Raw genomic sequence first — 26549 nt, 5'->3', positions numbered from 1 at the left:
AAGTTTGCTTGTGCATTTACAGTTTTTTTTGTGCAATTGTACATTGTAATATTGGGTTTATGTTATGCATATAAATCAGATTTTTCTCATATAGAATGCGTATGTATATAAGTTGTAATATTATATTTATGTTGTGTAAATATCTGAATATATGATGCGTTTCCCTTTGTTGAATAAGCTGGCAGCATTCCAGTTTACCAGTTTTCATTCAGCTCTTCAGCTTGGGAATGTCATAAACATAATATTGTAAAGAGAATATTACCGTAATAAAAAAAGTTGTGAATTATTTGGGTTTATTTGCCGTGTTTCAGCGCGTTGTTACAGGAAGAGCCAAGAGCGTGTCCCGACACATCTGGGTGCATTGCAATATTGGAAAAATATTGCAATGCAATATAATATCAGAAAATAACAGGTCTACATTAATTAGTAAAGCAAAATACTCTTAATAATGACAATATTTAATGATTTTGTCAATATCTCTGGCTATAGTCCTTTGATGCTGGACCTCTTTCAACACACTCCATCACCTTAACGCCTTATATTCTTTTATTTGATTTATGTTGAAGTGTTTAATGCCTTTTAATGATGAGACTTTTTTGGTAATCAGGCTCTTAACAATTATGTAAAAATGTGGATTTAGATTTATCGGCCAACATATCGGTTATCAGCTTTCATATTTAAAGAAGTATTGGTTATTGTATCGGCCAACATTTTCATATCGGTGCATCCCTAAAAAAAAAAGCATACACTGCTAAATCAGAAACATGCATTAAGATAAGTTGACTTTAGGAAACCAGGGCTGTTAATTGGAACTATTTTCATCCCTCCTATTTTGTGACCCTCATTTGTTTAATGAGCTGTTGTTTGAATGGTAAATAAATAAATAAAATATGAATGAAGTAAACAATGCTAAATGAGAACACAAACTATATTAAAAAGAATAAATGAACACTGTTTTCTTAACAAAAGTTAATTGTAATGCCAAAGACAAAAACAACAAAAGGTCATCTGATATTTCGAGGGCAAAACTAATGCCTGAGGGGCTTCTGGAGGGAGAAGGATTGGGATGAAAAAATGCTGAGAGAAACAGGGACTTCTGAGAAAGAAAGATGGAGAAAAATAATGTGGAGGAGAGAGAGATTGTGTGTGTGGGAGTTTATTGAGTGGCAAACACAGCTCCCTCAAGCAAAATCATCTAATTAGATTTCCATCCAACAGCCCCCTCATGACCCTTTAAGCTGTGCAAGGCTCGGAAAGTGAGAAGCCAAGAGTTTCCCTAAAGTCTTGCACGTTCTCCAGAGTCTTCCAGGACCAAAGGTCCTCTCCGAAAGTCTTCCTCCAGCTCACAAAGGAGGAGGAGTAGGATGCTGACCTCTGAGACGGATGGAGAAGTTCAAGGAAAAAGAGTTTTCATTCTATGAGTTTGCATTGGATGGTGAGAAGAGGAACTAACTGTAATTAGTTAGCAAAGGTGATAATTAATCTGGGCATTGAAAACCTGGAAATATCTGGGGGATTTTCAGCCAGGAAAAGTCAAAGAAATTAATAGAATATTCAACAACTGGTGAACAATTACATATAACAAAGAAATAAGAAAAAGTTATGTTTAGATTTAAAATATTTAATTGGCAAGGAACTGCTTTTTGCGACTGTAACCACTGTAAAATAATTCAATCACAGATGATAGCATGGAAAACCACTCTCGCATTTCTCTTTATCTAGCAGTGATGGGAAATCTTTTGGAGAATCAGTTCATACAGATGACTCAAAAAACTGGTTCAAAAAAGAGAATTTAAATCATTGCACAGAAATCGCAGTGTTAATAAAAAAAATAAATGATTAGTTTAGTAAATGCAATAAAATATATATGCATTAAAAATGCTATACAAGGCATTTACAATGAGTTATCCTATGTAAAATAATAATTTTATTACAAATTATGGCATGGAAAATCACTGATCAAAAAATAGGACCTTGTTAAACATGCTTCCATTTATTTTTATCAAGTACTGTTGGCAAATCTGATTCATTTTACTTCAATTTCAATGATAAAGAAAAAAGATTTGAGTTACTGTACAGAAACCTTAGTGCTGCTTAAAAACAAAGTGAGGTAATCAGTTATTATCAGTCTTTTTAAAATGTACTTAAATAGCTTTATGTCTATAAAATCCTATAAAATAAAGGTTTTACAATTATTTATTCTGCATAATATATATATATATATAGTACAGACCAAAAATGTAGGAAACATTACTATTTTTAATGTTTTTGAAAGAAGTTTCTTCTGCTCATCAAGCCTGCATTTATTTGATCAAAAATGCAGAAAAAAATGTAATATTGTGATTTAGTATTACAATTTAAAATAATTGTTTTTAAATGTATTATACTTTAAATTATCATTTATTTCTGTGATGCAAAGCTGAATTTTTAGGATCATTATCACATGATCCTTTAGAAATCATTCTAATATGATGATTCATTATCAAAGTTGGAAACAGTTCTGCTGCTTAATATTTTTTCAGAACATGTGATACTTTTTTAGGAGACTTTGATGAATAAAAAGTAAGAAAAAAAGAAGCTATGTTTTTAAAATATAAATATTTAGTAATAACAATATACACTACTGCTCAGTAATTTGGGGTCAGTAATTTTTTCTTTCTTTCTTTTTTTTTTAAATAAAATCAATACTTTTATTCAGCAAGGATGTGTTAAATTGATAAAAAGTGATAGTAAAGAAAATATATTATTAGAATATATATTATTAGAATAATAGTTCTTTTTATCCTTTTATTGATCAAATATATTAGACAGCAGAACTGTTTCCAACACTCATAATAAATCAGAATATTAGAATGATTTCTAAATGATCATGTGATAAACTGATGTTACATGTGACACTGAAGGCTGGAGGAATGATGCTGAAACATCAGCTTTGCATCACAGGAATAAATTATTTTTTAAAAGTATATTCAAATAGAAAACTATTATTTTAAGTTGTACTGTTTTTTCTGTATTTTTGATCAAATAAATGCAGGCTTGATGAGCAGAAGAAACTTCTTTCAAAAACATTAAAAATAGTAACGTTTCCAAACTTTTGGTCTGTACTATATATATATATATATATATATATATATATATATATATATATATATATATATATATATATATATATATATATATATATATACACACACACACACACACATATATATATATATATATATATATATATATATATATATAATCTATGTCCAGTAATCAGAAATGATTGCATGGAATGTTTCCAAAATTTACTGGAAATTTTTCACATTTTTGCAACCTTAGGACGAGCTGGGAAAAATTAACTCAACTAAATATTTACTGCCGTTCTATATAGTTAACTTACTTAAAGGCAAACTTCAGATATACTGTATGAAACAGTTTAAAATATGTATTTTTTTCTTCCATTTTAAGCACTACATGAATGCCAGAACAGGCTCACTTCATGACCAATCAGAACGGATATTCAAATGACACAGTGCCATTAACTACCATCCAAATGGCAGCCAAAAAAATCAAAAGGAGAGTAAATGTAATTTCCCTCCTACCCCATAAATACCCTCATTATCCAGGTGACCTTTCAATTACTCCATTCACATCAGCCTCCTCTGAAATCCCTCTGAAAATGTAGCGGTGTTGTTCAATTTAAAACATGATTGATTTATATTTTTACTTCCAAATAATACCTTAAAAAATGATTCCTAAAACTCCTAGTTCACAGCTTTAGTCCAGCCTGGACTTTCAACAGCGTAATTCCTGCTATTTTCCTCAGAAGTAATGAAATATAAAATCATATGTGCTTTGAATGAAATGAGGGTGGGTAAATTTTCATTTTTGGCTGAAATAACTCATCTGTGGGAGTGAATTCAACATGGGTTTGGTGTATGTGTCACCATGCGACTGGGAGCCAATCCATCTCCACGGCTGTCTGCGTGTGTATGCGTGCGCATGGGAATGAGAGTGTACTTTTCCCCTCAAACATTAGTCATGTAGCCGGGACTGTCCCGCGGGAGGACACGACCCCTGTGATCCGTCACGGAGAGCCGCTCGGTGCCATTTGATGTCTTGTGTGGAGCTGACAGGCCTCAGGTCCTCCGGCCTTTCTTAGGATTTGCCTTTCCACCCAGCTTTTCCCTGTACACGCGACTCTATATGATATCTGTCTGTCCTTATCCCATCAGCCCAAATACCACAGGGTTACGTGCTCACACCGCTTCGCATGGCAATCTGAACAAGGGTTAGGCGTGTAGATAATGAACAAGATCACGATGGGGACGCGCCGGATGGATAAACTTGAAATGTATCTTCACACATTTGCATCTTTTTAAAAGGTAAGTGTGACAAGATGCATCACTTTTCTTACTATGGTACTGAAATATTATCAAATGAATGTGCTCTGGTATTTATATTTACAGTAGCAAGTACCATGTCTTTAAAAAAATAAAACACAGTACTATGGCATTTTGGAAAATATCAAGGTATTCCTGGAAAATAGTTTTTCAATGGTACTTCCAAGAAAACCATGATAAAATATGGCAGTGCCCTGGTACCATTTTTAAGTAATGGGAAATATTTCAAATACAATATACAGAAAAAATACCATAGTGCTACCATATTTTGGGGGTATTTACAAATGGTTCATGTCCCAAAAACATGATAGTAAACATGGTAACATTTGTAAGTGAACAGAAAGTGTTCAAAACAAGACCTTACCATAAAAAAGACCATTATTTTTTTTTAAAAACTAAACAAGAAAACAATTACACTATGAAACATGGTAATACCATGGTAATATTTAAGTGAAGAGAAATAGTTCAAATAGCATTTGCAGGAAATTCTTTACAATATTTTGGGGTACCATGGTAAATGCTCTAAAACATGTTAATATCATGGTACTAACTGCAAGTAAAGTGAAATAGCATTTACAAGATAAAGTATACAGTAGTTTATCATATTTTGGGAGTTTTTACAAGGTAACAGTATTTTACTATTTTTAACCAAAGAGAAATAGTTAAAACTGCACTTACCAAAAACAAAAGTACCATTAGTGTTACGATATTTTGGGGGTACTTTTACCAAAGATTACGGCAGTACTATGGTACATCTCCAAAAAGCACCATGGTATTATTTGTAAGTGAAGAGCAATTCAAAACAAGAACTTACAGAAAAAAAGCACTAGCATCATTTTACCCTATTTTGGGTAAGTAAACTATGGTACGATCATCATAAGTTCCTAAAACATGGTAATAACATGGTACTACTTGAAAATAAAGAGAAGTACTTACAGAAATAAAAGCACCACAGTGTTACCATATTTCCAGAGTTGTTTTTACCTACTCTCATGAAAATACTATGCTATTTTAGATCTAGCACAATAGTAATATGCATTTTTGGACAATAATTATATATGACAATAATAATGTGTGTGTGTTTTTTAGCGCTAGCTTTTTTTTCCCCACTAGAAAATCAAAAGCGCTTCATGTGGATCCCACGGCCTGCAGATCTACCTGACACTTAAATCCACATGAGCCCATAAACGTTTTCTCCTTCCATGTCTAACATCGGTGTCACAGCGCTTGAAGCGGAGTCGCGCCCCTGAGCCAAAGCTGCTTATGAGCTATCGGCTAAGTCCTTTTTCATGTCTCTAGCCCTCTTTCTCTCCTGCCGTTTTATTCACCTTTTACACACAAACAAATACGCTGTGTTGTCATCCTTCAAATGGGATCAAACTCCATGCATTTAGCGGCTTAAGCTAATCTGATTTCACTGTTGTTCTATGAGAAACGCAAGCGGTGACGCTAGCGAGCGCTGGAGCAGAGAAAGGCCACGATAGCATGGCACACGAACAAAGCTTGATAATTGGGCTAGCAGTAGAGCGCAACGTCATCTGAAATGTGAAAGCAAGCAAGTTTTTGAATCACACAACAGACCATATGGAGAAAATATTATCCAGTTTCTACAGGTAATTCTCAAGACGCAATAAAATGAAGTTTGTCTTTTGATAAAAAAAGAAACAACTTTTCAGCTTAGCCTAATTAGACAAATATCAACTAATTTTAGAGGAAAATAAAGGTTTAATAAAGTCTTATGCTATTGTGACATGTAAGTCAATTATAAACAGATAAATGTTGTTATATTTTTCGGTAAAATTTACAATACTATTCCATTAGTTAATTGTTGCTTGATTTTACAGTATTTATTATAACATAAGTTATTAAAAAATACTATTCATTGTCAGTTCATGTCATTAATATAACACTTACAACTTTTCATTTTGAAATCAATATTGAACTCAACCTCAAATTTTTCTTTTTCAACATAGTTGTGCATCATTCTGAATTGAGGTTTAAATATATATATATATATATATATATATATATATATACATACATATATATACATACATATATATACATATATATATATACATATATATACATACATATATATACATATATATATATATGTAAACAAGGTCCTGGCCGTCTCACCCGATCCAGTGTTAATGTGAAGGCCAAGCTTTGTGCGTCTCCTACAAAGCACCAATCTTAGGTGAGAGATAAACGATTGTAATTGCGTGTTCCTCCACAGGCCTAATTTCCGGCCCAATCACCAAAGTGATTAATCACAGAGCCAGAGCGCACATAAAGTTGTAACGCACAAACAGCAGCGTCTCTTGCTCACCTAAGCCAATTTAGTCGACACAGCGCAATGGGGCACCCTGGGGTGGCAGACTACAAATCACGTAAACATGCTACGGGTTATCGTAAAGCTATTACATCTCTGAAGCTACAGCAGGGGGCTTCCAAATAGTCCTGTGTTTAATGAGAGAAATTTATTAAGATAAGCCGTCACCGGATTGCACTTAACCTCTGTATTTGGGGGACCCAGACACTTGCGATTTTTCACATTAAATGCGCTTCAGAAACAGCGGGTATTATGGCCCTTTGGTTTGAAACGGTCCTGCTGAAAGATGAAACGTCTTCTGAGCTCTTACGGACTCAAACAGCATCTTTTTCAGTATATACTATTGTGTTGTGCTCGGTCTTTGTTCTGTCCAGCGAGTCGGATGGATGAAAAGCGTGACACAGCGTGACGCTACATCACAGGATGCATGAGGAATGTGTGAACGCCACCCATATTGCTTTGAGTTTCCACTAAAAAACCTCTATCTCTGGCTCATCTAACAAGAAAACACATGCTCCTTTGAGTCTAGGTAGACTTTAACTTTATTCTACTTGGTTACTTAAAAGGTAACTGCTGGTGACTTCTCACACAAGTTTCATTTTAGTTCTAGTGCTTTCCAAGAACACCCTTGAGTATTTCAGTTTCAATACAATGTCAACATAAAATTTGAAATCAACCAGCCTTTCTTTCTTAAAAAAAAAAAATATATATATATATAGATAGATAGATAGCTGAATATATATTTATTTTATTTTTTTCAGACAAAGTAGTCAATTTAATGATTCACAGGTAACTAAAAAAACTTACAGGACACACAACAATACATTTTTAGTCTTTCAAACTGAACTTGGTTATTTAATGGTAAAATAACTTACAAAAGAAAGCAACATTCATTATTTTCTTTTTCCAAGGTTGAAATCGGAAGATGACAAAAGCCCTTCTTACACACAGCCAAAAATGTAGTACAAAGGTTACAGTTTTGTACAACAAAAAAAATCTCTGAGAATCCTTAATCCAGCAATAACAGTCCTCATTCAGCGCCTCTATTGTGGGGCGAAGCCCTCGAGAAGAAGAGCGCAAAGACACACAGAAAGCAGGAGTGCACACAATTTTTCATGACATCTCTAAAAACCAAGCAATCCTTTTGTAGTTCTTTATGTTTCACGGCCACTCTAAAAGAGGCAGGAAAATGTTCAACAAATAAACAGAGCTTTGAGGACAAAAAAACAACTTAAAAACAAATTCTAATAATTCCAGTCAGACAGAGAAGAACTGTGATAAAGCACATCACTGACATGACTATAATGTCATTATTATAAAAAAAATCATGTTCTTTGAGCAAAATATATTTTGTTATTGAGTTCTTTGAGCATGTTTACATTATTCTCTATAATCGTAATCATGCATATATGTCAATTACCTCACATCATGACTATCGCCAGTGAAAAGCAGATGTTACTGGCTGCATCTCATCAATTCCCTAAAAATGCATGACACCTTCTAGTTTTCAGTATAGGACCAGGTAATTAATTAACATTTATATTTTTTAATTTGATTTATTTTAGTAAATGTTAATATTTTTTTAACACTCAAAATCACCAAGATGTTAATAAATAACATGAAATTATTATTATTATTATTATTATTGTTGTTGTTGTAGTTGATGATTTTATATTACCAAATTTTTTTTGTGTGCAGCAGCTCACTAGGTTTGGAGCGGTGCTTGTGATTTTTATCTCCTCAAAATTGCACTTTTTGTGCTCCACAGTTGGTCAGGTGGGTCTGAAACAACATGAGGGTATATAAAAGATGAATAAAATAAAAGATGAGAGGAGTCTCATTCTTGGGCTGAACATGTATTCTTCCATTCCATGAGTAAACAAAAGTGAAGATCTGCCACAAGCTGCTACAAAAGCGCTGCAGGTGAGTTTGCTTCACCGCTGCCATTTTTTCACGACTAGAGTTTATAAATTGCCTTTGGTACAAAATGTCAGGCGGATCATTCTTTCCAATTGAAAAAGGTCCAAAGCAGGAGCAAAGCAATAATGAAACTATTCGGACAAAAACGGGAAAGCGATTGGCTCGGTACTAAATCTGACACACACTTATTGTTCTGCCGGACTCCAGTGCTTCAGTCTGGGTTCAGAGGTCATGCGAGGTCACGCGGCTGTATCTCTCAGACCGGTCGCTTTTTAGGACATGGCCAAACAGGAAGGAGAGACTGGTGAGTTGAGCCAAACTACATTAGCCCAGCGGGATCAGACGAGATATTGAGCTTGGGAAAACAAATCTTGTTAGGCGTTGTACACTGCCGTCAAAGTGAATCAGGGAGGCCATGCCGAGTGCGGCTGTCCCACAATGCAATTAGAATCTGACCACTTCATCACGCCACACACCTGATGTTCCTGCGCGTGCCGCGACTGATATATATTAGCGGCGAGCGCAGATGTCTGACAGGAGCCAGCTGATGTCAGATCACATATGCTTTTCATGGAAATGACGACGTTTTCCTCGCAGGACTGTATCGCAGCTGACAGCTTTATCAACACAACCAATTCAGTGTCTCCCGACCGCAGATATCCTATCAAATCTGCTGTAGTGATGACTTGTGTGCGGAACAGCAGATCTGCTTTCAGACGCAGATGGGATGGTATTAGATGATTAGACTGATGTGACTGAGGCTTTATCTCACCTGGCCAGGTTTGGCGTCCTCGCAGATCGACGCCTCGTAAGGAGTGGCGAGTTCGGGAGGGTTGTCATTCACGTCCAGGATGCGGATGCTCACCGCCGTCTGAGACGCCATGGACTGGTTATCTGAGGAGAGGCAGATTCAACCATCATCAGTGACATCGCAACTGGACTGGAAGTTATTTACAGAACTAAACTAATCTATCATTAGTTTGTGTGGGTCAACTGGAGTGACGTGAGCACGGGTTCAGTTTTCTAGGAAACACACGCTTACAGTCTGAATTCACTACACCGTAAATAACTTCTGCATCTCACAAATGCATAAACTTACTGTGATTACACTTGTTATAAAACACTAAAAAATACTATTCATAACAAGTATCTGTCTTGTTTACCAGTGAAAATCACGTTTTAGTTAAGTCAAAACAAAGAAAATAATGTTTTATGACAACACTAGATTTTATATGATAATACTAAAGGAAGAAAATAAATAAATTAATTAAAACACTGGAAAATACTATTCCCTATAAGTGTTGTGTCTTGTCAAAATTAAAAGAAAAAGAAAACAACAACAAAATAAACAAAAACCATGTTCCTAACAAGTTTGTTTTGTTTAACAGTGCAAATCAAAATTAAAAAGACGAAACTTCATAAATATACTACTTTTGTCTAATTTAGGAAGAAAAAAACAAACAATATAAATATAAATAATAATTGTAACATGTTTCTTTGTCTTGTTTTATAATTCTGATACAATTATAATCTAATACAGGGAATAACAAATAAACTGGACGGACGGACGGACGGACGGACGGACGGACGGACGGACGGACAGACAGACAGACAGACAGACAGACAGACAGACAGACAGACAGACAGATAGATAGATAGATAGATCAGTGTTCACAATAGAATCCCAATCGCAGGAAACAATGTATCACACACAGAATGTAACATTTGAAACAAGGAATTCTCTTAACACATGCACCGGTCGTCATGACGACAGCAGAGTTTACACAGGCCACATCTGTGAGTGGCAGACAAGAGCAAACCAAACACTGTGCTTTTGACTCGTTAGATTCCACTGAAACACTGCAGCTGTATTTTGCATGCATTTTATCTCAACTTCATCATGCATTTTGTGCTGCAGATGAGGATGATTTGGATTCAGGGCTTCAGACCTCCCTAATTCAGACTTTAACACCATCAAATAATATAAAAAACTAAGTAAAAATGACTCTCAGCAGTGGATTCACCAGGAAGACAGTTCTTCTGCATCAGTTTGAGGAAATGAACAATTAGCAACTCATATTCTTAATGAAGACAAACAAGACTATACACAGAAACATAATAGTTATGAGAGCTCACCGTTTGGGACTGACATAATGACATAAAAACAGAAAAATGGATTCAATATTGGGCTGCAATATCATTTTGATCATGGCCTTATTAAGCTAGAATAAAATGGAAATATTATTGGAAAACGTGTACATAATTAGTTCATTTAAGTAAAATTAACAGGTAATTAAAAATGCTCTCAGCGTTGGAGGCGACTGATCCTGAGCTCATTTCTGTGCTTCATAATTTCATTAGAAATGTTTTAATTTCCATAAGAGATGCTTCTTAACACCACAGCAGACCACCGAGTGGGCCACCATTTTAATTGTAATGAGACATAATTACCCTTTCCTAATCAAACACAGGGCTGCTGTTCTCCTTGTGTTTATTTACGGGGATGTACAGTAGTGCACGCATGTTATGTGATGTAGCTTATGTAAATTAGCAAGGTCTAATTTAAATATAGTGACGTGACATTCAGCCAAGTATTGTGACCCATACTCAGAATTCGTGCTCTGCATTTAACCCATCTGAAGTGCACACACACACAGCAGTGAATACACACACACACACTGTGAACACACACCCAGAGCAGTGGGCAGCCATTTATGCTGCGGCGCCCGGGGAGCAGTTGGGGGTTCGAAACCTTGCTCAAGGACACCTCAGTCGTGGTATTGAAGGTGGAGAGAGCACTGTACATGCACTCCCCCCACCCACAATTCCTGCCAGCCCGGGACTCGAACTCACAACCTTTCGACTGCAAGTCCGACTCTCTAACCATTAGGCCACGACTTCCCTAAAACCATGGTTAATATTATTATTTTTTTTCTAGTCTTGTCTTGTCTGACTATGCATTAAAAAACACAAACATATCTGTAAACCAAATACATTTTTGGAAAACCAATGTCTCCCTAAATTCAAAAGAAAGAAAGAAAAATCATATATTATTTATATATAATAACTAACACAGAAAATAAACTAATAAATAAACAAAACTAAAAAAAATTAATTGCAAAGTAATTATTGAAGTATTATATACTGAAGTATTATCAAGTATTTTAAAGCTGAAAATAAATTCATGATGATTTTTAATTGAGAAAATATAAAAGAAATCTCTAAAATTAAAAAAGAAAAACAAACAAAAACCAAATAAATAAATAAAGGCAACAAATAAATACTGCAAAGTATTAATTGTGGTAGAATTTATATATTGTCTGATATTGTTCTGGTGTAAAAATCTTTTAAATCAAATCTTAAAATCTGAAGCTGAATACTGAATGCATTTTGAAAGGAGAAAAGCTATAATATAATAAAAATCTTAGATTCATTGCGATAAACAAAACAAACAAACAATTTAAATGGCAAATAATTCACCATGGCATTATTTACTATATTGCCCAATACTGTGCTTATTTTGTAGAACATTGGACACATTTTCATGAGATTCACTGAAATAAACCAAGAACAGAATAAGAACACAAAGCTCGGATCACGTGCAACAATGCATAATGAACAGATTTCAAGTGTATTATTCCTCTAAAGCCAGCAGTACTTTCTCTGTGCTTATATAGTGCAGATATCAGAGCTATATTTAACTAGCGATGTGCGTCTGCGATATAAATTGAAGGGATTTGAGCAGATTACAGGATGCAGGGCTTGTGTTAGCAGCCCATGCAGCTGATGTTGGACAGCCACATATCTTCATGACATATTACCAGTCAGGTGCTATATTAGAAATGCTGCTCCTCAATCCTGTTTGAAAGCATGTCGCGGAGCGCAACACACGACTTACACAGAAATGAAATGAAGTCTACGTTAAATCCAAAAGGACAGGAGGGTGATTATGAAGTGCTATCTCAATGATCGTTGTCTCAAACATGTAGATAACACGGCAGTAAAAACTCATTGGTAGAAACAGCAAAATCACAAATGACAACACAATAATAGATTCTTTATATCAGATGAAGATGCGCAATTTGACAACACTTTTTGCTAATTAATTACTGTGTCAATGCACCAGTGTTTATTAGCTTGGATGTCACAGCATGTATGTCTAACTATACTAGATAAAATATTATGCTGAATGAAAACTTTGCATCATAAATTAAAATAAAATAGCATAATAAATCAAGATATATTGTCTGATTTAAATTAAAATAAATAAACGAATAATGAATAAATAAAATATTTATTGTGGTAATATTTAATATTTTGTGCTGATTTAAATAAAGTTAATTACAAATAAAATAAAATACTTTTTTTTTTAACTTTTTATTCATTTATTTTGTAAGTAAAAAAATTATTTAAAAAAATAATAAAGAAATACTGGCCAGTAAAATTCTTTATGTCTGTACAAGTCACTGGGCTTTGACATTTATTTTGGTAATGTGGAGGTCATTGCATATATGTCTAAAAGATAAAATATGAAACTGAATGCAGCCTCTTAGTCTTTCATAATAGCCAGTTTCAAAATAATATTTTACAATTACAGAGTTGGTACTTTGTAAATCAGTTTCTCTACACATTGTGAGAAAACATATTTAAAGAAAGTTGATCTTGCATGATTCATATCCAGTCAAATGTTTGTCTCATAAAAACAGAAGAAAATAAAGAAAAGAACGTTCAGATTGCCTCTGGTGCATTTCTGACTCATGAGAGCTCCAGCGGGAGTAACGTGCAGCAGACGAAACCTTCCCTGCGTGATAGTTGGCACTGAATTAGTAGAACTGACACAGACTGCAGACCTATGGCCTAAATATTAAATTCAACTCGTCTTGTTTTATCAGCTCTCCCGGTTGCACTAACCGTGCCTAATGAGCTTCAAATGTTGTGCAAATTGACAAAACAATATCTCTGTCCTCAACCCACGCCTGAAGACATCAGAGACATCCAAGAGCAGCAATTTGGCGTGAAAGCAATAAGTGAATTTCTAGTCTGGAGCTTGAGCTTGATTCATTTAAAATAGTGTATAAAGGGCTAAATTTAACTTTGATAGTAAAAGCACTGCTGCTTTATTTTCACTGCGTCACAGCCTCTCGGACAGACGATGTCAGATGCAATAAATGTCTGTGAACTCAGGTCATCACTGCAGATGAAATGTGTGAATCATGCATCTGTCTCCTCAACAATAAAACAGCCCTGGCCAGTACAGTCACTCATGGGCGCCGTATTGGGGGGAAAAGTTAGGACAATTCCAAGGGCCCCTGACTAACAGGGGGCCCAACAAATACGTAAAAACTAATACAAATTTTTATTATATTATACACTATATAAACCATCATCATTGAGTATATTTCAAATAATAATCAAATAAATTATGTTTTTGATTTTACTTATTTTGGCAATAAAAGTTAAATATCACCATTGACCAAAAAATAAAACCGACCACCATATTGACCGACCACCCCCCTGTATCTGCATGAAATGGTTTGGTCCTGACTAGCGCACTCATCAGTGATGGTGTTTAGTTGCAGACAGTCAATCAATGCACGGCGCGCTAGCAGTGTTAATTTCGTTAACGGAGACACAATTCGTTGTCGATTAACTTAAAGTTAGTATATATATATATATATATATATATATATATATATATATATAAAGTTGCTCCATTTTCACTTCTGTTAAATGGATGGTTCACCCAAAAATGAAAATTGTCATAATTTATTCAAGATTCTCCAAATGTATTCCTTTCGAATTTCTCATAAGCTTAATTGATTTGGTCCAAAGAGAGAAGAACTAATGATTATTTTAATTTGAAAACTACATATAAATTAGCTACCACTGTGTTATTGACTTAGCATCATTCCAGGGAGGCATAAGTGCATAAGTGTTTTTTGTTACAGCTTGATTAACCACTGAAATGGTTTTGGAAACTTTATTTTAAGGTAAAAATTTGTACATAGTGTTGCTTTAAGGACATTTTTATGGTGGCTTTTAATCTTGCATCAAAAAGTGAATTGCATACTGTATGCAGACTTGAATTTACAAATCACCAGCAGTAAATATTGTGCTAGTACTAGTATTGAACTACAAGCAGCAAGACAGTTGCAAGCCTTTGATTAGAGTTATGTAAAGCTTTTGATGGGACAGTTAGGTCCTAGAGATGTGGTGACAACAGCTGCGCAGAGGGGTCCCAATAAGATTTTTTTGTCATGGGGCCCAAAATTCCTGGCAGCGCCCCTGCAGTCACTCTCTCTGCTTAGAGACTTGTATGCAATGCATTAAAACTGAATGCACTGTATCTGGAAAACTGAACAGCAACATGTCATGTTAAATATCTGAGAGTAACTAACTAACTAAAAAATCTAATTACAATAAATAAATGAATAAATTAATTAATTTGTTATTCTTTATATAATTGCAAGAAAACAAGATAGATCATATTTGATGAACTTCAATAAAACAAAGCATTTTCTTAAAATTTCCATTCAAAAGATTTTTAATAAAGTAATTTTCCTCATAAAATTAGTTATATGAGAAGCAAACTTGCAGATTATATTAAGGCTTTTTTCAACTCTTTTTTGAAGATTGTTTTTAGTAAATTAAATTAGTTTTTAGTAATATAATTCCAGTTAAAAAACACTTACTGAAATGCTATAAAAAATAAAATGAAAAACATTTTCTTAATTACCTTTTCAATTAAAAGGATGCATCCTTAAAATTAAAAACTATTTAGAGAAGCAAAACTGCATGAGATATTAAAATGTGTTTTCAGAGATTTCTTTATATATATATTATACATTTAACTACATTTATATTTATGATAAAGCTGCATGCTCAATTCAATTCACAAATATATTGAGAAAATACATTAAATTTGGTCTTTGATGTCAAAGACTTTAAGAGGTCAATTACTGCATGAATGCATTCAAATAAAGAAAAAATTAAAATAAATCGTAATGCTACCATGTGACGTCCAATGCAAAAGCCACTTGAGAAGCTGAACTCGACCAGCGGTGAAATCCACTGGAGCTCCTCCGTTCGTACTCGCTCTACTTTGGCCTTTTCATTAAAAACGGAAGCAAGGAGATTGGCCGTGATTACAGAAATGTCATTTTTTGTTACATATAAACCCTTCTGCATTTCTAATGGCCAGAAAGGGCATGAGCCTTGATAGGGTCAAAATCCAGAGAGAGTGCAGTGCAGTTATTTTTCACTCTCCACACCAAATGTCCTTTCTGTCGAGATAAAGACACAACTGTGTTCTTAGTATCTCTTTACCCTTAGGGCAAGACATGATGGTTTTTCCTCTATTTATCACCTGAAAAAGACGAAGCGAGTAAGCGAGAGAGAGAGAGAGCCTGTCTGCAGTTTGATATCATACAGCCTATCAAACGCACAAAAATTATATGTCAATCTTCTTCAGCAGATAGGATTCTGTGGCGAGCCGACGGCCTACCAGACTTTCTGACAGTAAAACTCCAGTCTGGAAGCATCGTGCCAAGACTTCGCAAAGAAGCCAAGCTGATAACTCCTTCTGGACAGCAAAGAAAATTCCATCTCCTCAAGTCGACTTTTAGCGCTGGAGCACGGCGCGATCGGTAGACGTTTGTCACGCCTGCTTTAGTAGGACTAAACCAACAGCCTTGAAAAGATTGAAATTGTATTTATTCCCAGCCAACTGAGGCAACTGCCTTCTGTGCATGACCAGTTTTCCCAGATTTTGTCTGAAATATCATATTTACTAATATCTCCAGCAATGGCGTGTGAAACTCTCGCCGCACATCGATCTGCAAACGTAACTCTTCGATGAACACTCATTACACTCTTGAGTGGAGTGTGAAATTTTAAAATACGGATGTACGAGAGAATTATGAAAAGCGTTTCCAAACTGGCCACTTGATGCCTCATTTCCCAGCGACTCCAGATCCCATGTTTTCTGCCGTGAACGAATTCTGATTAAGCCGTTGACTTCTACTGCTAAACTACTTCTTTTCTGGAAAAAAAAGGACTTTATCTTGCAGCAAAACCCTGGTATTTGTGTCTGAGACTGAGATTGAACTGTTTTCTCTCAACTTTAATACAACAAATTTCGACTAAAACTCAAGCTGTGATGCAACTCTTAGAAAGAGCGATCATATGTCTTGACAAAAACAAATTGTTTAAGACTCCAGAATTGGGATCTGAATGTTAAAGCGTAAGGGTCAAAGGGGTTACGAAATGGAAAGACAAAATGTTCTTGACACATTTTAGAGGTTTGCTGCAAGTTTCAGAAATCAAAACTAACTTCCAACTTTAAAATATTAATTTTTCTTTTCTATTTTCCTGAAAAGACCTGGATTTGAAATCGGCATGAACGTGACTTCACAAATAATTCTTGACGTGCTCCTTAACATGCATCATCATTGGGTGTAATCAAGGCAAATATGTTGCAAACTTTATAAACTAGCCTTGAGGATTATTAAATCTGAAACTGCATTTGATGAGCTCTGAACGGTGTAATATGTAAGTGTTTATGTACACGTGCTTTACTGCCGTTAATGCATGTACAATGTACAATGTAAATCACTGGGGTTATTTGGTATTTCCTGTTTTATATAAACACAGTAACTTTCCATAGGTTCATCATCTCAGAATTAATGCATAATACTTCAGCAAACATCATATTAAACTCAAAACCATCCCTCTGTTTTTTTGTCTCTAATTTAGTTGCACAGAATTCGGGCCACTTGACTGAAACTCGTTTGCGACTGATGGAGTGCAATAAACAGGGTTTATACCTGCTTCCACCGCGGTGACTGTGATGTTGTGCCAGCCGGCAGTCTCCCGGTCCAGGATCTTTCCCAAAGTGATGGCGCCTGTTACAGGATCGATGTTAAAGATCTGCTCCTGGTCTGTGCTCTGGTCTATAGAGAACCTGGGAATAAAGCACAAATAAGGGTTTAAAGTCTGACTTTTTTTTCTTTTTTAATGCCCTTTCTCATAAAATAGTGGAGTGGGACAGTCAAGGACTAAAAAGCACATGAAGAGACTGAGATTGAAACTGAAAATCAAAACTTACTAAACCAACAGACAGATAGATCGTCATAATTGAGTTAACTTCTAGTCACGAATTGTGAGGATGAACTTGAGTCAGTACTTCAATTGCCCTCTCCAAACAAACGATTAATATTTCATAAGGTCCTTTGATAAAGCAAAATATATTTTCATACCATGTGGAATACAAACACCACTGACAGAGAGATGAAGTGACAAAACTCAGTGAGGGTTTTGTTATTTTCCCCTCTGACTTGTCATACTCGCTTCCTTTCTAGGACCCTTGCGGGTTTAATGTCAGCTTCTGCAGGTTTAGACTTCATGTGGAATATAAATTCATATGAATTAATTCACTTCTTATTTTACCTTGTGCTTATTACTCTGTGCCAATAGGTTGAGGCGGCGCTTTGGAAAAACTTAAACTGCCCAAAGGGAGACGGAAGAAATGAAGCTATTAACGTCGAGGTGCAGAAGATCCTGAATTTGGGCCGTGGAAAAGATTTCTCAGCTACATTCCTCTTATTGGCTTTTAATTGTCATGGAAGCACAAGTCCAGTGTGCATTGGTTTAAAAAAAGCCTTGAGTTGTTCTGCATGTATTAATGTACAGCTGCATTCAAAGATGTTCTTCATAAACAAATAAACAAAAACGAATACTTGCACTGAAACAAAACCTGAAATATAATTTGGTCTGCTGTTCCTGCCATCATGGGGATAATATGTCTGGTGGCTTAGAAAACTAGCAGCACAAATCTGTGAAGTTTAAGACAATTAAAACTTTGATCTACACAGCAAAGAATGATTTTCTGACACAGCATGTTCGACTTGTTTTACAGTACAAACATCTAAACATTCTTAAATCAAGATACAGATACAAAGATTATTTTGCTCCTTAACTTGAGAAAATTAAAGGAATGGCAAATGAACATTTGCTGGAAATGTTTATATCCTCAGGCCATCCAAGATATAGATAAGTTGTTGTTGGTAGTCCACACCACTCCAGTCCATCAATTAACAGCCAAAAGAAAACAAATCCATCATGAAGACGGTTTCTGTAATCCATAATAACGCTTCCTCCAGTGAAAATGTCAACTGTTGTCTCTCACAACAAAATCCAGCCATATATTTGTGTAGAGCTGTTTTGGCTTGTAAACCGGGATTGATTTGTGCAGATTTTTCTCCTTATTCAGGCCAGAACACTTTTTCACCGGAGGAATTATTGTAGATTATAGACTCTTTTGTTTGACGTTAAAAATGCATTAAAGATGGATTTGTTTCTTTTGGCTTCTTAAGATGTTAAATGATGGACTGGAGTGCTGTGGATTGCTTGGACTCTCATTCTGACGGCACCCATTCACTGCAGAGCATCCACTGCTGAGGCAGTGATGGAAAGCAAATGTGTATTTTTGGGTGAACTACTCCTTAATGTGAGCTTGTACTCAAAACAAGAAAAATCTGCTAATGGGATAAGAAAAAGGAACTTTATTCAAAGGGAAACAGATCGACAGATATTTGATATTTAAGATATTTAAGCACAAAGTCCCTTGATAGATTAATGCTTCTCAAGTAAATGTATCTTGATTCAAGAATGTTTAGCTGTTTTAACAAGACAAAAACACTTCTTATTAAGTCATTTCTTGCAGTGTCTCTTGCAGAGATTTGAATGTGGCACAGGTATCAATGTCTCTCTTGGAGCTCATAAAAAGCCACCGCTGAAGGAAAACAAACAAATATTTCCTGTCCAAACAGCAGGAGTGTGTTTTTCCAGCAGGTATAGTGCTCTCCGAGGGCTTCATCCGCCCGCTGTCCCGCTGGTATTGGGTGGTACGGGTGAAGGAGAGAGTGATGGGGCTCTGGGCAAAGCCTATGTTTGCTAGTAGAGTCCAATGTAGATGATTAAAGTGGTACTGATGGGCATGGGCTCTACGCCATACACCGACATGTGCCAGCCAACCAGCAGAGTCTCCTGCCTCTGCACTGTGCTTTATAACACCTGGAGCACTTTGAGCGCAGCCTCATGCATTTTTAATGGAGGTAATTTGCAAAGGCTATGTGTATGTGTGAGAGAGAGACTATACGGCCAGCCAAAGCCTTTTACTTCCCTTGTGCGTCACCTTTGAGCTGCGCCAATGAGTAAATCATATTTCAGTGCGCTGATGGCTCTGGAGAATAAAAAGCTCTATCAGGAAGTCGAATTGCGTGACTGAAATGCAGGGTGGGTGTCTTTGATAATGGCCAGGGTTCGCTACGCAATTCAGACGATGCAACCACGGACCACCTGCAGTCCAATCACTGACCATCTGATGCAAGTTATATACAAAATAATTAATTAATCTAACAAACTCTAATTTGATTGACCCACAAAGGGGTCTTTATCAGTCCGACCGAAAAAAAAAAAAAAAATCACTGCCAAGGATTAACAGTTAGTGTCATCAAATATTGAAAAGCAGGTCTTAATTTGTGCCTTTACAAGATGGATCCAGCAACTCTGGAATTGGATCTGACATCTGTTTTAGTGGATGAAACACCCCTACAGCCTCTGACAGAAAATTAGTTCATGACCATAAAACAATGTGGTTATTGTTAGCTAAAACTTGGATAAAATAATGTCTAAAAATGTTGATATTAACTATTACATTTAAAAAGTTGTCTTGGCAAAATCTAAAAATAAAATAAATGATATTTATGAAAAAATACTAAAATTGTCAAAAAGCACAAAATTACTGAAAATATAACTATAAAATAAAAAGTTTAAATATCAATAAATACTATACTATTCATGTATGTAGTAGTATAAAATTAAATAATACTAAAACAACACTGAAAAACAGAAATGAAAAGAAATATACAATAGTACATAAATATATTTAGATTTACATTTACATTTTATATCAAGTTACAGCTGTAGTTTATAGCTATATTTATATAATTATATAATTCTAATTTTGGCAATATAAATGTAAAACAAAAGCAGTGATGCTGTGTTCGTTGTTGTTTATCCCATGTTGAATCTATCTTCACATCTGAAAATTTATGAAAATCTATTTTGCACTTCACTATGAATGATTGAAAAATGATTAAAAAAAAAATCTTTCTTATACCTGAAAACCATGCACTATGCATCTTTATCTCTCACAATTTTCGAGTGGTTCTCAATGCCAGATTTTTGCAGTATAATCTATTTCTTATAAACCTGCCCCTTAAAGGCATATAAAAACAAACTGTGCTCGATCACGTCACATGTCAGTCATGCTGTCTCTTCCCAAATAATCGTGCGGTTCCTGGCCAGAATGAGCCGCAGTGTGAACCAGACTTTATGCCTGGAGTCACAGTTCTGGACACGCAAGACTACACAACGGCAGACAGAAAGTTTTTGCGATCGAGCAGACATTTGACATGCTTCCCAAGGCCTGGAGGTGAAGAGGCTTTTCTGGACGGCACGCATGTGTGTGTGTGTGTGTGTGTGTGTGTGTTTGTAAAGAAGGATGGCAGGTTGATAACTGTGCGTGCCAAGATGCCCATAGCATAATGGGAGCACATTCCAAGAGCCACACTTTGTTACGCTTCCATGACTCGATATATATCTCCAGTAATAGGCTCCTCAATGGAGGAAATTGATCCTTGTCTAAACTAAGAAGAAGTGGACTGTGGCCAGCGTGTGAACACACACACACAAATGCACAAATACACACATAAACAAACTGTTTTGCCTTTTCACTTCATCTCATTGAGGCTCACAGTCACTGTAGTTGTGTATTGTGATAAAATAGCTGATAAAGCACCGTCGCTGCCAAGCGTAATGATGTATTTAAATTCAAAGACCCTGTAAGATCTATAGCTTCAGAGTTGTGCAACAAAGTTTTGCCCATGCAACAATTTTTCTAGAAATGTCTGGGCATATTACTACTAAATATTTCAGGCCTAAAGTTCTGCAGTCTTTCTATAATGTGATTTATACACAAATCATTCAAATGTGTGATTTTCGGTGTTGATTTTCTGCACACTTCTTATTATTACGATGATGAAAACTGTTGTGTTGTTTAATATCATAATGCCTTTACTGACACTTTTGATTAATGTAATGCATCCTTGTTGAATAAAAGGATTTCTTTCTCTATTCAATGTCTTTCTTACTTTCTTAAAAAAAACTAATAAAAATAACAGAAACATGACAAAATTGCTAAAAATAATATCTAAATGTAAATGAAAAAAAAAACTAAATAAAATCTATACATTCTTTAAACGTATATAAAAAAATCAATAATTAGTATGTGGTTCTTTCAGAGATTATCAAAATAGTTGATAACATTATATAAATGTATATAAATAATACTAATGAATTAACAGTTATTAGTATTTAAATAAAAAAACAATTAATAAATAAGCACAACAAAAATACTAAAAAGTATATTAAAAAGAAAAAAAAAGAAAATCAATTAGAATGTTGCCAATATTCATATGCAGTGTAAAACTATTTATTTATTTATTTATGTTGGTTGGTTAGTTATTATCATGTAAAGTCCATCATATCTTATTATATAGACACCAGTGATGCGCGGGTCAATGTATAAACGCACCCGACCGACGTCTTCAACTAGCCCAGAAAATATTGAAAAAGAAAATATTGTACCCGACCCGCTTGCTGAGCCGCATTTTTTAAAAGTAGTAAATGTTCATCGTAGCATCATTGGGACATAGACGTAGGAACTAGGCAAAAAAAAAAAAAAAAAACTTAATATATTCTCATTTTGTCAAGAATTATAAAAAAAAATCGTCAATAAGCTCATAATGTCTGAATATTTTCACTCATTCTGTGATGTCGCTCGCTCAACCCAGAATGGCCTGCTGGTTCGAAAACATGTGGAATAAGGGCTGCCTCCGACTAATTACTTTAGTTGTTCATTTAAGCCATTCGTGGACAAATCGCCCCTTTATATTAACTTAAATACTTAAATAGGCTATACCCTACAGGATAATAAGCATTATGACCGCACGCATATAGCTTGCCACAAAGAACCAGTTAAAGTAATGATAATGTGTCTAAATTAGCAAGGAGACATTTAATTGTTTAGTAATAAACTGGTGTTTTCGGTGTCGCTGCTAAGAGATGAAGTTGACGATGCTGACTCGCCATGAACGCCAGAGAGAAATGCACATTTCATATGGATTACATAATCAGAAAGTAGCCTATTTATTTTGGTTTTAATATTATTGTTTAGAAGTAGACATTTCAAGCTTTCTGTAATATTATTTATATTGTAATTATATTGTAATTATATTGTTTATATTGTAATAAATTTCTCAAATCTGTGAGGCACAAGCTGAGTTCACATACAATGCAAGTGATCGTGCCAGCGCCTCAATACATTGTCTCCTATATATTTGCTTCTTATTTATTAAATACAGGCAATTGATTGATGAAACATCGATCAAAATTAAGATACAATTTATACAAAACAAAAACCTTTTAAAAAGAGTTTTCTATAAAACAAAACTCAGTGAAGTCGTCAAAATCATGTTTTACCAAAAACAGCGTCTTCACCTTTTCTCTTGCCGCCTCCATCTCTTCCTGCAGACTGAGCACGAGCGTCATCTTCGAGCCAGTTATTCAGCCAATAAAGTGTAGGCCTATGTATTTCAAAATTGTGTCTAGTACTATATAAATTACCAAGGTTTAATTGGCATCTTTATTTCAAACGACCCGACCGACCGCGACCTGAATATCATTAAAACTATGACTGCAGGCACCCGCTCATTTTGGATCAACCCGCACATCACTGATAGACACACAAACATGTTGGACACAGAAAATCTAATAACATTTTGTACTGTAAACTCTATTTTTGTTTAAATAAAAATAAAATAAAATAATAAAGCTCAGCAGTAAACTCAACAGAAGCGTATATTATACTAAAACATCTTAAAACATGCAAAATGCAATTAAATATACAAGTAGGAAATGTTCCTGAAACAACATCCCATCACAGCGCTGACCTTACATTCAAAATAAAACAGCATTCACGACCCATTTTATGACATGCTGTATTTCCAAATGAAATCCCTAAATGATGATACTTGTGTACATTCAGTTGTCTGGTTTATTTATGGACTGTACTGTACCTGATGGGAACGTTATCCATATCCGGGTCTCTGGCGGTCACAATCCCGACCAGCGCTCCCAGGCGAGCGTCTTCCTGAACCTCCATGATGGTGCCGATCGAAGGGATGAAGATGGGAGGCTCGTCCACATCTGACACACTGACCCGCACGATGGTTTGGTCCCGGAAAGAGCCGAGATCCATGAAACGAGGGTCCACTTGTTTGTTCACAGCCTCGACGACCACATTATGAGAGCGCTTGTTCTCAAAGTCTAGAGGCTGAAAGGAAAGAGACATTTAGAAACTATAAAGACTACAAATACACACTTTCTAAGGCTCTAAATGTTTTTATTATAATTGCACACATATTTGCTGTCAAGTAAAGGTCAGAATAACATCAGTAATATCTCCAGATGAACTCAGCTCAGCTTTACTTGATTCTCCATCAATCATGTTTTAGAGTCTCAAATCGGATCTTTTGAGGAGCGTTTGTTTCCAGAAGCTTTTCTTTCACTGTTCCTCAACGGAGGAATGATCTTCACAAGCCTCCAGAACATCTCACATCTTCTAAAGGAGCCTTGATTTCTCCAGCTCTCAATCACTGCGTTATATGTTTGCATAATTTACATCTCAACTTACTAAGACATATTATTGGAGATATAGAGCGACCACTGATATTTAAGTGCATTTTTACTGTTACAAAAATCTCACTTGATTTACATACTATATACGCTATAAAAGCCTGATGCATCAAATTCAATAAACATTTCCCTTTAATAAAACATAGATTTTTCATATCTCAGGCTCAGACATGCATCATTGCATTTGATGCATCTTATACACACACACACACACACATTTTTTTGCATTTGATGCATCATATATACACACACACACACATTTTTTTTGCATTTGATGCATCATATATATACACACACATTTTCTTTGCATTTGATGCATCATATATACACACACACACACACATTTTTTTTGCATTTGATGCATCATATATATACACACACATTTTCTTTGCATTTGATGCATCATATATACACACACACACACACATTTTTTTTGCATTTGATGCATCATATATACACACACACACACATTTTTTTGCATTTGATGCATCATATATATACACACACATTTTCTTTGCATTTGATGCATCATATATACACACACACACACATTTTTTTTGCATTTGATGCATCATATATATACACACACACATTTTTTTTGCATTTGATGCATCATATATATACACACACATTTTGGTGCTGTATTGAATCACTACTTGATGTTTAAAAATCACTATCTATCAACAAACTACATCATTCGGTCACATGTGAAGGGCAGGATGACCTTCAGAGCATGAAATGTCTTTTATCTACCTTTTTGATGGTGATGATGGCCTCTTGTGTATCTCCATCAGTGGAGACTCTGAACAGCTCTCCGCCCTCCTCGTCTTTGATCAGGTAACTCATATCCGTATTCTCGCCCATGTCTGCATCTGTCGCGATCACCCGGCCGATCGACGTCCCAACGGCCGCATCCTCCGAGACCGAGAACTGATACATCTCTGTGAGCGAAAGAGAGGAAGATACTTTTACTATGGCTTCCATTCATGTTGACACACTGTGGAGAGAATGCATGCTTATTAGGACTGGGGAATACAGTAAAAGACAAAAAACCTTTGATGATAATAAATATACAAACGTGTATTTGCTTTGGATGCCTTAAAAGCATTGCTTTTTATAAGTAACAGAAAAAAAAGTGTGAATTTTTTTTGCACCATTTTTCACTAAATATCCTAACTGAGGCTTATTATCAGAGGTGCACGTAATTTTTTCAGCCTGGTTCTCATAAGAGAACATGGAGATTTGGTTTGGTCCTCACACTGCATATAGCGTGACCCATTAAATGCAACTATAAAAATTAATTAATAATAGTTATAATATTATTACAATTTATTTAGTGTTTAAAAAAATAAATAATAGTAAATAAACTAAATAATAGTGTGTGATAATATTATTAAAAATAAAAAGCAGTCCTAGCATTAAATACAAATGCATTTATTTTATAGTATATAAACTTACAAATAAAATGCTTATAAATATACTACTACTTTGTTTGGCTTTTTAAGAAGAATCGCTTTATCTATTCCCCAATTTTAAGTCGCTTTGGAAAAAAGCGTCTAAAAATAAATAAACAACAGTTTTTTTATTATATTCAAACTTAAAATCAGCAGGCTTTTATTTTGGCGGGTGGTGCTTCTGGATTTAGCGCTGCTGATTAAAGAGCGTCAGTGGATGAATGTCGCAGTTTTGTATTGTGCTTTGAAACAGTAGGCATAGCCTAGATTTATGCTTTCAGGTTGAAAATAAAACTTATATAGTACAGTTTGTGATCTAAAATGGTAATTGTGCATTAACAGCTGTCAACCATGTCGGTACGCAAATGCGCTGTCAGAACATATTTATATAACGCATTTTTTATTATGGTCGCGCATGCGACTTGCGGACCACTTATGTGCATCCCTGCTTATTATAACACTTGCATATAATTGCTTTTTTTGTTGATTTTGATTTCTTCTGTTGTCCTCATTTCTTAATCGATTTGGATAAAAGGTTCTGCTAAATGTCTAAATGTAAATATATCCTATTCGTTTTATATGCAAAAACAAAACAGTGCATAGCAATGTAATTCTTATGCTCATCAACAC

The 26549-nt window shown here is 35.1% G+C and overlaps 1 protein-coding gene across 1 annotated transcript in view; it reads right to left on the bottom strand.

Annotated features, from left to right (window-relative positions):
• Positions 1-26549, bottom strand: part of LOC132160715 (cadherin-22-like) — a 207984-nt gene that overhangs the window by 33757 nt on the left and 147678 nt on the right. The window contains exons 6-9 of the mRNA XM_059570374.1: positions 25219-25406; positions 23847-24103; positions 17472-17608; positions 9419-9540 (exon numbers count right to left, since the gene is read on the bottom strand). Of these exons, the coding sequence (XP_059426357.1) occupies positions 9419-9540; positions 17472-17608; positions 23847-24103; positions 25219-25406 (704 nt within the window). The remainder of the gene's footprint in view (positions 1-9418; positions 9541-17471; positions 17609-23846; positions 24104-25218; positions 25407-26549) is intronic.

Source organism: Carassius carassius, chromosome 17 (genome assembly GCF_963082965.1).
Source record: "Carassius carassius chromosome 17, fCarCar2.1, whole genome shotgun sequence".
Taxonomy (NCBI): domain Eukaryota; kingdom Metazoa; phylum Chordata; class Actinopteri; order Cypriniformes; family Cyprinidae; genus Carassius; species Carassius carassius.
This window is presented reverse-complemented; position numbering and strand designations above follow the sequence as displayed.